Genomic DNA, 13,767 nt, shown 5'->3' with positions numbered 1-13,767 from the left:
TAATTTGCATAACAGTTTAATTATAAAGTTAAAATCCAATGGTAAAATACCATAAATGAAGTGAGAGATACATATATGGTATGTATCTGTAGCTATGAATTGTTATGAGCTTTCCTTTTCCTTTACCTATAGATTTGGTCTTTGCCATTTGTTAGTAAGTTTTAAATTTCAACAAATAAAGATAATCTTACTGTAAAGCATGTTTCCTAAAAATGTGCTCAGGGAAAATGTAAAGCTTTATTTGACAAATGTCCTCCCAGAAAAGGTGAATGCTACACTTCTGTTAACCCAGTCATTTTCTACTTGGCACTAGCAGCATGATGAACTGAGGGTCTGCATGATCAAAATGCACAGCTTGGTTTTAACTTTGGACATTGGATTAGTCCTGTGAAACTGCAGTAGGATTAGAAAAACATATGAAGTTAAGCATGTGTGTAAAATTAATGTAGAGAACATCTACTTTGAATTCTCATTTTCTTTACTAATAGCATTTTTGTAGGACTTTTCATCACTTAGCATTCTGAAAACAAATTCATGGAATCTTTAAATGATAACAATTATGCATTAATAAAAGGAAAATAAATTTAGAATAGAATAAAATAGGATTAATCAGGTTGGAAAAGACCTTCGAGATCATCAAGTCCAACCTATCACCCAACACCATCTGAAATGTAAAATTTAATCTGCTGTAGTGTTTTTTAAATACAAAATATACCCTGGTGGACATGCAATATTTAAAATGCCACGAGAGAGGATTTGTAATTTATGAAAATGAATACATTAAATCTGAATGATATATATATAAAAAGCACTGGATTTATTATATAAATAATTTAGTGGATTTCTTTAAATATATATTATTCTGCTTGTAAATAACATAACTGATTCATTATATGTATTCCTCTATATGTAGTCTATATATTTATTTTTAAAAGAGGTGCATTGATAAAAGCACTTAAATTAGATTTTAAACAAATGTTACTAAATATGCTATTAAAAAAGAATGATGTCTCACTTTTAGGAAGCACCATTTGGCAGTTTAGATCCTTGAAAATGTTACTGAAGATACTGTCACTTGTTATTTGTCCATATTTCTTTGGGTGGTCAGATTTATTTTCTGTGTCACTTGGGTGCAAAAATGAAAGGTAAGGATGCTTCCAAATATATCTCTGGACTGCACAGCTCTTACCCCAGAACTGCATTTGTGAAATACTCTGAAAAATGGTAGCCAGTACATTTATTTATGTAACAGTTTTGCAAGTATATAAAGTGAAGGATAATCGACAAAAGTCTCATTTGTGTAATAGCTTTGACCCATTAGGGGCTTTTAAATCATGCATCACTGGCTTTGGGGTTGCCGTTGTCAAGCTACTTACAGATCCTAGTTAAATCAGGCATTTCATATTTTTGCCCTCATTTGCTTTTGTTTACCAGCAGGAGACAAAATATTTAATTAGTTTTGGGGCATTTATAATCTCCTCTGGGCCAGCTCCAGCCACAATGCTGGATGCCACTTCTGAGTTAATTCTAGTCAGGCTGGCCCCTCCAGTACAACATATGGGTAACCTAGAAGCCTTTAGCAAAAGTTGCAACTGAACTATTAGAGGGGTGGGACCTCCCTGCTGGGAAAATACTGTGCAACAAAGCAAAAAGGGGCCAGTGTCACCAGTGGAGGTCAAGGCAACACTTAGACTAAACAGCATCTGGCAAACTGTGCCAAGTAGAAATCGATGAAAGGCAGGGCAGTGGCTAGTAATTTTATGGCTGTTTGAACAAGAAAATAACTCTTTGAACAGAATTTTTTTTTCATAAAAAGCTGACAGCATGCTTTGCCATCTCTCCATTGCTACTTCATGTATTTTTATTTCAGTCAATAAAATTTATGGCACAATGTTTTGGGCAAGCAACATGAATTGTAGCATTAATTATGGTTTTGGGAGGTGAGTTTTTAGAGTCTTTTTCCTAATTGGTTAGGAACCAGACATAACTGTGGTTCATTTCCAAAGTGTTTTACATTTTATTCTTCAAGTTGCAGCCATGAGCAAGAACAAAAGTTCTTAATATTAGAGATTGTAGATTCCAGACACTGTAAACAGTTGTAGCTCAGCCCACTTGAAATATTCTCTTTTATATCTTCCTTTTATTCTCATTTTCTGTTCCTGCCTGTGTTTCAGCTTATATCTTAACCTTATGGCTCTTGTTTTTCTCCATTGTCTTTCTTTACCTTTTCTCTTCTCCCTGAAATCCCAAGTGCTGGTGTTTTTTTTTAAGTGTCGTATGCAGGCTGCGATTTAATTCAGGGCTTAATATTGAACATACTCAAGTCTTCGTAGGTTAATGGCTTTGGACACCATATTATATCCCTCACAGAGTTTTCTAATGCACTTTTCTGCTTCTCAAAACAGAGACCACTCTCTATGGTTCTAAGTTTTGTGTGCTTGTCAAGTAGTATTTCTGTTTTCGTCAGTTTCAACGCTCATTTCTATACCTAGTATTCCACATAGTTAGTATTGCACATTAGTTCCTTTTTGTACTTTGAGTGAAGCAGGTTGGAGATAGTAAAGTCTTTATGGTATAGAATTCTACATAAGCAATAGTCTTTCATAAATAGATTGACTCTTGCAGCGCTTGTCTCCATGGCTTTCTGTGGTTATAGGTGCTGGGAAGAGGTCAGCTTCAGTCTGAGGGTTTTCATGCCTCTTGACAGAGAAAAGGGTAGACTACAGACAGTGACTTTTCTTGGTAGGAAAAAAATGGATAAAATTAAATTTCCAGCACTTTGGTTGAAGGAATAGAAAGCAAAATGTCCATGGAGTCCATTATCGGTCCTGTCCCATGGGAGGAGAAGTTGCCATGTGAGGAAGAAGAACTCACTAGAAGTGAAATGGACTAGCTGTTAGTGCTTTTAGTCAGTGCAGTGTTTTGACTTAAAAATATACCAAACAAGTTGTGATACAATAAATAAAAAGTCCTTTCTTTTTTTTTACCCCCCTCTTTTCTATTTTGGATCTACTTTTGAAGTGTGTCGAGCTGCTTGCTTGACCAAAATCTGCATATGCAAGCTGTTTTGTTAATTTGATTTTTAAATAAGCATTTTTTTAAGTGATGTAGCTTACATTCTTATACTCCTCTTGTTTGATACCATGAAATGCCTTTTATGTCTCCCCTTCTTTACTATGCTGTGTCCCTCAGCAGAAAACAGAAAGCAATTTATTCCCTGGGTTGTGGTAAAATACTTTTACTGCCAATGCAAAGAGTCTATACTACTGTATGACCCACTTATGTTTTTGCCTGTCTGTCAGAAAGACAGTCCCCACATATTAAGAGAAAAAAGTGTATGAGGAAATAAAAAGCAGTTGTCTTTTCACATATGGCTAATTAATGATCTTCACCATCTAGCTGGAGGGAGCACTAGCACACCACAAGATTAAGAAGCTGCTATGACATATGCAACAGAGAGTTAGCAGTTTCCCATGCCATTGTGAAAGTTGGAAACACTGCTCTCAGCAAAGTCCAAGTGAAACACAGAGTTACTGATTAGTAAGTAGGTTGGATACAGGCATGATTGATCTGAAAATTGATAGGGTTTGCCATTTCAGGTGTAGGATTAGACAGGAGGAATTTTGGTGCTGAAAAAAAAAGAAAAGGTGGGGGGAAAAGATACTTCTAGGAAAGTGATTTTGTTCTAGGATGAAATTTCTGAACTGCATCTCAGCACAGTTAACTGTTTAGCTTTTGTGTTTATGAATTTCTCTGGGTTTTGTTCTGAATTCCAAAGGCTAACTTGCAAACAATGTTGGTATTTTTTGTCTTAGGGAAAAAAAAAAAAAGTGTTTTTGAATGCAAGACAAGTGATGGTGTTAATTGAAACAGTGACTATTTGCAATAATATTGTGTTAATGTGCTTCAGATGGCACAGCAAATAGGTAGTTTAATAGTTACCACAGTGGAAGAGACAATGGTTTGTTTCTTTTGTCCCACGCTATGGCTGCCTTACTGCCTGCCTTGCTAGGGTTTGGGAGGAAGCAAGCAGCTGAAGACAGGAAAGGAGTCAGACCACCAGTTTCAGCAAAAGCTGAAACAGCAAAAGGATGGAGAGCTCTGTGCAAGCAAACCTCATGCAGTTTAATAAGGGCAAGTGCAGGGTCCTACATCTGGGGAGGAATAACAATATGCATCAGTACGGGTTAGGGGCTGCCCTGCTGGAAAGCAGCTCCATGGAAAAAGACCTTGGAGTGCTGGTGGACAGCAAGTTCTCCATGGAACAACAATGTGCCCTTGTGTCCAAGAAAGCCACTGGTATCCTGAGATCATCAAGAAGGGTGTGCCCAGCAGTCTAACTCTCTTATCTCTCTACTCTGCCCTGGTGAGACCACACCTGGAATATTGTGTCCAGTTTTGGGCTCCCCAGTTCAAGAAAGACAGAAAACTGCTGGAGAGAATCCAGTGGAGAGTCATGAGGATAATTAGGGGACTTGAGCATCTCCCCTACGAAGAGAGAGACTGAGATCCCTGGGGTTATTTAGTCTTGAGAAGACTGAGAGGGGACCTCATCAAGGTGTATAAATATCTGAGGGTGCGTGCCAAGTGAATGGGGCCAAGCTCTTTTCGGTGGTACACAGAAATAAGACAAGGAACAATGGGGTCAAACTTGAACATAGAAAATTTCACCTCAACATGAGGAGAAACTTCTTTACAGTGAGGGTGACAGAGCACTGGAACAGGCTGCCTGGGGAGGTCATCGAGTCTCCTTCTCTAGAGACTTTAAAAATCTACCCAGATGCATTCTTGTGTGGACTACCCTAAGTGATCCTGCTTTGGCAGGGGAGTTGGACCCAATGATCTCTTGAGGTCCCTTCCGACCTCTAATATATTGTCATGCTGTGATACTGTGCAAAGCCTGAAGTTTCAGCAGATGAGATGTAATAACAAATCACACCATCTGCTAAGATGAGATGACATCCTAAACTGCATCACTTTTGTTGGTTGTGATTGTCTAACTATATCTTTCAATTAAGGAAGGGCACTGAGCCCATTTTCCCATTAAGAAGTTTTAGTTCACCCATTCTTTGTAAAAAGCTCAGGATTTGTTGGTTTTGTTGTGTTTGTAACATTGGTGTTGCTTCTGTCAGGGATCTCATTAATTCTAGTTACGTTTGTAAACTTTTAACAATAAGCACATGAATCCTAGTTCACATACGCTGACTGGTAAATGGTTGGGCTTTGCCTGTTAACAATCTCTGCAGAATCCATTTGGAACAAGAATCTCTGGTTTGAACTTAAAGGGGCCTCAAACCTGAAGCTGAAGCCAAGAGTCCTGAGTTGATACTTCCTTCTGCTGTGAAGATCTACAGTTGCCAAGGGTTGAGTTGAATCTGCTGCTGTTATTCATACCATGCTGCTGTCATGCCAGCTTCAAAAATGAAAGTACTGGCTTGAGCAAGGTGTTATGGGGCTTGAAGTTCAGATGGCAACTTGGGAGGCTTCCTGTTCTGGTTGCTGCTTTTGGGTTCTGGGTTTTTGGGTGTTGTCTTTCCTGTGATGGTAGTGGGATAAGGAGGGATGGGACAATAGTATTCTGGATTGGGCTTTTGGCTTGCTTGTTTCTGCTTGCTGCTGCTTTGTGCCATGCTTTTTCTGGAAATAGGCTAAGGTAATTATGCATTTTGTACTACGGTTATCTGATTTTGCTCAGTATAACTCTTATCCCACTGTTTTTGCCTTAACACAGAGACTTGTTTTCTTCCCCCTCTCACTTTTGTCACTGTTTCAGTGACAGACAGAAGCGACATACACATTTGTGGTAGTTAGTGGAGTACACTTTATTTCTTCAAGCAGCACATATGGGGTGGTTGAGGCTCCGTCCCTGGAGGTGTTTAAGCCCAGGCTGGCTGAGGCTCTGGCCAGCCTGATCTAGTGTCGGGTGTCCCTGCCCATGGCAAGGGGGTGGAACTAGATGATCCTTGTGGTCCCTTCCAACCCTGACTGATACTATGATACTATATTTGTATGTTTGTTATGCTAGTGTGGCTACAAGTTTCTTACTGGTTACTGATACATTGCTAGTTATTTGCTGAGCTAGCCCAGGTTTCTTCTCCTGGTATTCTTCTATCTCAGTCTTGTGGTTTCTCTTTCTCAATCAAGTTACACAGTAGTCTATCACAAGCTATTTATATTTTCAGCTCAGGGACTTTCCAGACATTCAAGGGTACACAGCAATATGTTCAAGGCCAATCTCTTCTTGACCCATCAAAGGGTCCACAGATTAATCACAGTTTCCCACAACTTTAGTGTTGGAGGAACAGACAGGTTAACCCCTTGGTTAGGTTTAGCCCATTTGTTCCAATGTGAACCATTACAACAGTCAAATCAGCTGATGAAATATATTACAACTGCCTACTTCTTTTTGTCTGATAGTGAAGTACCTGGTATATTAAAAGATAATAATATATCACTTGTGCTGCTAGTTACCCTGTTAGAGATTATTCAGAACAGGAGATCGTAAAAACAGTAACTCTTGTCTGGAGTCAGGAGGCTAAACTACATTGCTTCCCTCATCTGCTTCTTGGTCTGTGGGATAGATAGTGCTTTTAATAAGTCTCAAACTAAAAGGAGGATCTTCTCTGGAAGACTCTCGATGCATTGAAATTTGGTATATTGGAAAATAAAAATAGTTAAAGAAACTGAATTACATATTAAATAGATACATTCTGCTGTGGCAGGTAGTGCCTACCAAGTAATTGGAATTATTCTGAATTGTTTACAGTGGGCATATACATACTGCCCAGGTACTGCTGCCAAACAAGTTAATTTGTGTTAGAAAGGTGAGTAGAGGATCAGTGTTTTGGCCTGGCTAGTTAGTTCAGCGGCAGAGCAAAGCTTACAGAGCTGTGGTACTTCAGTATCCAGGCTTGCTTCCACAATACTGATTGAACCGTTAACAGTAAACACTGTGCAGGTAACTGTGTCCCCTATTGTGTGTTGCCTAAAGGTCCTGCTGTGATACATTTCTGACTAGCTTTTGCAGATGGCTGAGTGTGCACAGGTGGAGCTGACCTTGGTAGATCACTGAAAATTTGCTGGCTTTGTAATGATGCATCAACTCATCCCTCCCCTGCCCCCCCCGACTGGTGCAGTGGGTTGCATTGCCATTCTAAGCAGAAACTTCTTTTCATGAGGCTGGTTTTTCATGAGCTGTCTTGTGTGTATGTATGTTTGTGTATATATGTATGCCACAGTAATCATAGTGACTATATAATAGAGCTGAGAAACAGTTTAGGTTAAAACATTCAAAATATGTTCCTCTATTACCATGATGAAATAAACTGTTTCTAATTTTTTGGGGTTTAGAAGATTTTTTGAGCCTCACCTGGACAGAAGCTACTGCAGGAAGATAACAGGAAGCAGAAAAGGATGATGGGCAAGGAGAAATGGGTAAACCAAGAAGAGGTGAAAGCTGGGGGGTAGTGTGGCACATAGAGCCTTTAGTGTGGCTGGAAGACTTGCTGAAATATTAGAAAGTAAGGCTCACCCCAGAGAGACTTAAAAGGAAAATTAAGTGTTCTAAATACTCAGTAGAAAAGTGGCCAGTATGAGGTTGGGAAGCTCTTGGTGAGATGATTGTATACGAACCTTACTGCCGCAGATTGCATTCAGCTTCCCAGTGTGAGTTAGTGCCTGAATTTCCCTTTGGGACACACAATGCTCATTTATTCTGTTTTCTGATTGTCCTGCAGCTGTGGTAGGGAAAACAATGTAAATAACCAAGGAAGGAACATACATTATTCTGCAGACCATGGACTTCTAGCCTGTCTTATGAGCTGAGTCAAATATTACTAGAAACTGGGCCCTTAAGGATGGTCATATTTTGGTAGTTACCCATCTGCCCTTAATTAGGCAGCATACGGTGTGCCAGTACTTAAGCTTTGCTCAGTACAAACTACTGTGGTAAGAAGTCTTGATGAGGCTTTTAGAAAGGATCTACCTGAAAGAAAATAGTGACTTCTGGCTAGAAGGAAGAGGTAAGGTTCTTGCTTGGAGGTATTGCTTCTATATGTTATTTTTAGTGAAGAGGAAAGGAGAGCAAGTAATAAAAATAATCAGATTGTGTTTCCCATAGTAGCACAGTGAAAGATATCCAGCTCTTCTTAGTGGGTGGTGTGATAATTGCATTGGAGTTATTAACCTGGAGATCTAGCAGACAGTGTTTAATGCATTTCTGTATGTAGTCATGGTAAAACTAGTTGACTTCTTTAACAGACTGAAGCTATCCCTTACTTTCCTAATATCAACGGTGACTTGATGCTAAAATGATTTATGACTGAAATTCTTACCTCTCTCTCTTATTCTGAGAAAAACAGAGTATTGTGATTTAAAGATACTGATTTAGAATTAAAATGGGAATCAAGGATAATGCTGCTAGGGTCATGGCATAGCATTAAATTTGTACCTGCATCGTTAGAGATTCAAAGGTTCGCATCTGAATAACTGAGTAGACACAGAACTTCTTTCTGATGATTCTCATGTTCTTCTTGCTTCAGATTATGTTATGACAATAAAATTAGAGTGAAAGATAAATTATTGAGAAATCATTGATGTACAATAAAGATGAGAGCAATATAAGTTGGGATATAGAACTTTTTAGCACCACAGCAGTGTATCACATCAGAATGTATTAACAGCTCTTGGAAACTTATATCATAAAAATCTTCAAAATCAATTGAAAACTTATTTCAAAGAATAAGATTTCTTAGAAATTATTAAAAATAAATGGAGTGGGGAAGAGCATTACAAAAGCAGTTACTGAGACAAGCTGAAATACAGAGAAAGTCAAACCAAGTGAAGAAAAATTGGGAAAACTGATACCCTTTCTGTTACTGACCGAGCAGTAAGACAATTTTTTTCTAGCTTGAGATAATGTGTTTTTATATGGCTGGTAGACTATGCAAATGAGCTGAATTAATTGGTGTGAATAAGACCTTAATACTAACTTTTCTTGTTTCACCTTTGTAAAACAGAAACTTAAGAAAATTGTAGGTGGTGAAAAGCAGGCATCTTGATGTGCCACGAAAAATATTTTAGCCTTGCCTGTAAGCTATAAAATCCTGTTAGAGGCTTGTTTTTAATCCAGATGGACTTGGGCTCCTGTCCTGTGGTTTGATAGTAAATCATTTAAGGTAAAGTTGCAGTTTGTTCAGTAAGAGAGATAAATCACAGCTTCTCTCTTGAGATTATACCAGTGTGTTAGTCAAAGCATAATAATAATGGTGGTGAATCAATTAAGAAGGGGGGAAATTAACAGCACTATCATATACTATGATACTGTGCATTAGTGGAGTGAAATATGAAGGTTTTAAGTGCTGTGATTTTCAAGACATTTGAAGTCTTCATTGTAATTTATACTGTTAGGTCATGATAAGTTAACAACAGGAAAGCTGACAAGTGACAAAATATGTTATTATACCATATGGTATTGTTAAGGGGTGCTTTTCATGGTTCTGCTATGAAGTTAACAGCCCTCTTAAGAGTGATTAATCCTTTCTTTTGAGTAATATCTATCTCATGAGAATGCACAGTATTTATTGATCTACAAAATACCTTAACTTTATTGTGTTCTTTAAAAAAATCCTTTGAGATTTGGATTTTAGTAATAAATATATTTGGGCATAGAAGACTGTAACACTGAAATATACTGTAGCAGTAGCATGAAGATCAGGGGTGTATTTTTGTTTCTACTGGACATATAATACATTCCTGAAGCATCTTCAGGAGAAGTATCTGGTGATCTTCCTGTGAAAGACATGGCTATTTGGGTTTTCTGAGTGGTGCTGTTCTCAGCTGTCTCTCTCACACATAATCAGGAATTGTCACTCAGAAAGTAGCATTTTAATGTGTGGTAGTAGTTCTTTATGTTGGGGAGAACAGGTCAATGCACACAGCTAGGAGTGCTGAACATTTCCAATGACACATGATGGAGTTGTACTTCTTTAAAAATTGAAGATCCAGCATACATTTTGATAATGGAATAATGGAGACTCCCCACCTCAACTATCATCTCTGTTTAAGGCCATTAGGGTTCAGAATATTTAGAGCAGAGCAACTGGGCGTAACAGCCTACATTCAACATCTGTCGTGCTGGAAGCCATTAGTGTTCAATTGCATTCTATTGTTTTTGGATTATTCAACCTCATTTCATTGTCATTGCTTCTGCTAGGGATTAATCAGCTGTTTACAACTCCAGCAAGTTTTGGAGTCATCATGAAAACAATTGAGCTATAGTTCTAAATAAATATACAGTATTCACTCTCTAATGAAAAAAGTTACTAATTTATGAATGCTGGTAACAATTTAATTAAGTTTGAAATCAATACGGATAATAAATCATTGTGGCAGAGCATTTCTTTTGTTTTTTACCTTTTGTATTACTGTATGATATTTCCTTCTAAGTTTATGTAGATAATTGTTTTGCTAATACCAGTGGAGTAAAAGAAAGCTGTTTTGATTGTGGGGTGTGGGTGTGTATATAGTGGCTCCTCTATCATTACAACCAGTAGTAGAAATGATCCCTTAATCCAGCAAGCAGTTGCCAGGTTTTCTTACCATCTTCTTTTATTTTTTTTTATTTGGTGATATGACTAAAAAGACACACTTCTAAAAAACGTTCAGATGAAATACATGCATATACTTTAATGTGGTGTGTTACAAAGGGCAGTCTTCAGAAAGTTTTTGTACTTGCATGTTTTTGTGTCTGAATCACAACCTGTCAAAACATTTTAATAATCATTATTAGAGAAAGCCATAGATATATTTAAACTGTTCAAGTAGACTCAAGTTATTTTAATGACATTGGATTTACTGACAGGTTGAATACACAATCCCCACTTTTCTCAAGCACTTTTCTCTGCGATATTGTGTACTTTACACAGTATTAAAATTGTGAGTGCTGATGGATTTCAATAATTTGAATCTACTTATTTTGGTACCATATAGTGCAAACCAGTAGTGTTTGTGGCCATATAGCATTCAGCTAATCCTCCTCTGTTTCGTTAGAACAGTTCATCCTTACCATCTAAGCAGACTTTGCACGTTCTAATGTACAAATATTACAATGCACAGAGATTTTTTTCCCACTGAGTTGCAACAGATTATCTATTGAAAGGATCTTTTGCTTAACTGCCCAGAGTCTTGTGGGGCCAGCCAGACACTACTCCAGATGGCAAGTTGTTAGGGCTGGACAGAATGGCTTTGGAAGACTTCTTAACAGATGAAGGCTGTAATGTTCAGATTTTACTGTTTTGTTTGGGTTTTTTTCACCCTGTAGTTCCCATGGTGGGAAGGTGCTGGGATGGAAGCAGAGTGCCGCCCGCCCACCTGCTACCACCTGTTTAGCTTCTGCAGTTTCTATAAAGGCTCCCGTTGTCTGCAAGACACAGGCATTGCGTGCTGGCAGGAGCCAAGCAAGGAGAGATTGCTGTTACCACGCTGCGTCTGCAGATCACAAGAGTTCGTCAGTTCAGAATTCTCTCCTGAGCTGGATCACAGCTTCTCTTATTTGAAATGGTCATCTGGAGCTGATGTGTCTTTAATCTGTTAAGATCTTTTTTGGATTAAATGGACCATTTTCTTCAATGACGCACATTTTGAGAATGGAGATTTCATTGATTTCTATGTCTTTGAGTTTAAAGACATTAAAAGAATGAAAGAATAAGACATTAAAAATTCTTTAGTCTTTCTTTAAGCAATAAGAAGCAATCTTCAGATATTAAAAAACAGAAGATTTTTTTTTATTTTAATGCTAAGAAAAATATCCTATCATTGATATCTGGAAACAGGTTCAAAAGGTACACAGGCTACTCGCATGAGTGCTTGCCCTGCCACTTTTTAGGTACCTGATTTCTAAAAGGTCATCTTTAGTTTGTGTGAAACTGAAGCTGCATCAAACATGAAAACCTGTAAAGCCAGTCGCTTGGATTCAGGCGTAGAACCAGACATCCAGTGCAGAAGCGGGACAGACTGCATCGTGAAGTGCAGTTCAGAGAGGATGGAGAATGCTGCCAAGAGAAGACTGGCTGCCAATGCCAGGGAGAGGAGACGGATGCAAGGGCTGAACACAGCCTTTGATCGGTTGAGGAAGGTGGTTCCACAGTGGGGCCAAGATAAGAAGCTGTCCAAGTATGAAACCCTGCAGATGGCTTTGAGTTACATCATGGCTCTCACTAGAATACTTGCCGAAGCTGAAAGATACAGTAGTGAAAGAGAATGGCTTACCCTTCACTGTGAACACTTCCATCCAGAGAGCTACCACCATTACACGGGACAAAAAATGTCAGCAGACAGTGATGCTTATGCCCAGCGAATATTCAGCTATCACCCTGAACATTTTCAAATAGCTAATTAGAACTTTTTGCCAACTGAGAATATGCAGCAGGCCAGATGTGTTATTTAATAATTAGCAAGAATATTAATCTGCTTGAATAAGGTAATCTTTGCATTATAATAGCTCATTCTTGTTTGCATTTTACACTAATTTTACAGAAAAAATTTGCTCTGAGAACTTTAAATCAAAATGCATTTAACAAGATTTAATTTATGTAATACTTTTAATTTGAATTCTGTCTGCTAATTGCTTCCTAGTTCATCTAGTTCATTTGATTCTTCTGATACCTAAGTTTGGGCGGTTTGGGGTTTTTGTCACTGCAGTGAATCATGGCAAAAATTTCTGCAGATGCTGGGCGAAACTGACCTATGGTGTACCTGAATGGAATAACACCAGAAGTGAACTTCATTACATGGTTTTATTTTTATGTCAGCTTTAAAGTGATTCTTTGGTTTGCTTTAAACTAAATGGCTACCATGGAAAAAGTTTTCTAATGTATTGGAGTTCTAGTCCTCAGAGAACTAACTTTCTTAAACTTTGTAAGTTTGATGTATGGATTGCAAGGTTGTGTAGGTTTGCTTTAATCCAATTTATGGTGTCTCTTGTATGCTCGAAAAAGAGCTGGTTTCAAGTCATAAAAAGAATGTTTTTATTTTCAATGGCTGTGATTATCTACCATAAATGAAAATGCTTGTGTGAAAACAATCTAAACTTTTTTGTAGACTTTAAATGTTTGGATTTTATTTTTTATGTTATCTGGAAACAACAGATTTTGTTAATCATAAATAAAATGTTTTCTATGATACATCCTCACCAACTACCTCAAATTCCTGTTGTAGGAAGTACTACTAGTGGCTTTCCCGCCCCAAATGTTACACCACTTTTATCATAATCTTAGCAGTTTTGTGTGCAGAAGAATCAGCTAGCAAATAACTCCCAGTTAGAGTAAGAAGTGTTTGATGTACCCTCTGAAAACCTGCCTTTAAAGGTGAGAGTTTGGTTAAAATTTACAGAGCATTCTTGCAAAGCAGATGAGTACCTTTCAGCCCTGATGATGCCCTGAACGGGCTCTTGTTAGGTTCTTTCATTTGTGGAGGGTAGAGCAATCTGGGTAGAAAAGGTAGAACAGCAAGATTGGGAAGGTCAGTAAATGAGTAAAAGCAGGACAGCTGGAGAAGCAGATGTTCTTTTAGCAGGATGTAGAGTCTGCAAGAGTTCGATTGCCTCTGTCTGTTGTGATGGTGGCAGCCTATGAAGCTGAGGGGTACTTCTGCTAGTGCTGCTGTGGGGAGTTACCAGAAACAAGCCCTTGCTAGCATTAGCTGAGGGAGAAAGATAAAAGAAGAAAAGGAGCTGCAGTCTCAAAACAGCTGCTGGTGGGTTTCCAGCAG

At 38.2% G+C, this 13,767-nt stretch overlaps 1 protein-coding gene across 1 annotated transcript; it reads left to right on the top strand.

Moving 5' to 3' along the window:
• Positions 1-10,527: 10,527 nt before the first annotated feature.
• Positions 10,528-13,186, top strand: ATOH7 (atonal bHLH transcription factor 7). The gene has a single exon (XM_068140140.1). The coding sequence runs from the start codon at positions 11,942-11,944 to the stop codon at positions 12,395-12,397; it is 456 nt and encodes a 151-aa protein (XP_067996241.1). The 5' UTR covers positions 10,528-11,941; the 3' UTR covers positions 12,398-13,186.
• Positions 13,187-13,767: the final 581 nt, after the last annotated feature.

This window comes from Melanerpes formicivorus, unplaced genomic scaffold (genome assembly GCF_026170545.1).
Source record: "Melanerpes formicivorus ecotype bairdi unplaced genomic scaffold, bMelFor1.0.p_v2 SCAF_6, whole genome shotgun sequence".
Taxonomy (NCBI): domain Eukaryota; kingdom Metazoa; phylum Chordata; class Aves; order Piciformes; family Picidae; genus Melanerpes; species Melanerpes formicivorus.
Note: the sequence above shows the minus strand (reverse complement) of the source record. Positions and strands in the feature narration are given on the sequence as shown.

What these genes read in the sequence shown, in the direction of transcription:
- ATOH7 (XM_068140140.1), top strand. Translation starts at nt 11,942, where the DNA reads ATGAAAACCTGTAAAGCCAGTCGCTTGGATTCAGGCGTAGAACCAGAC.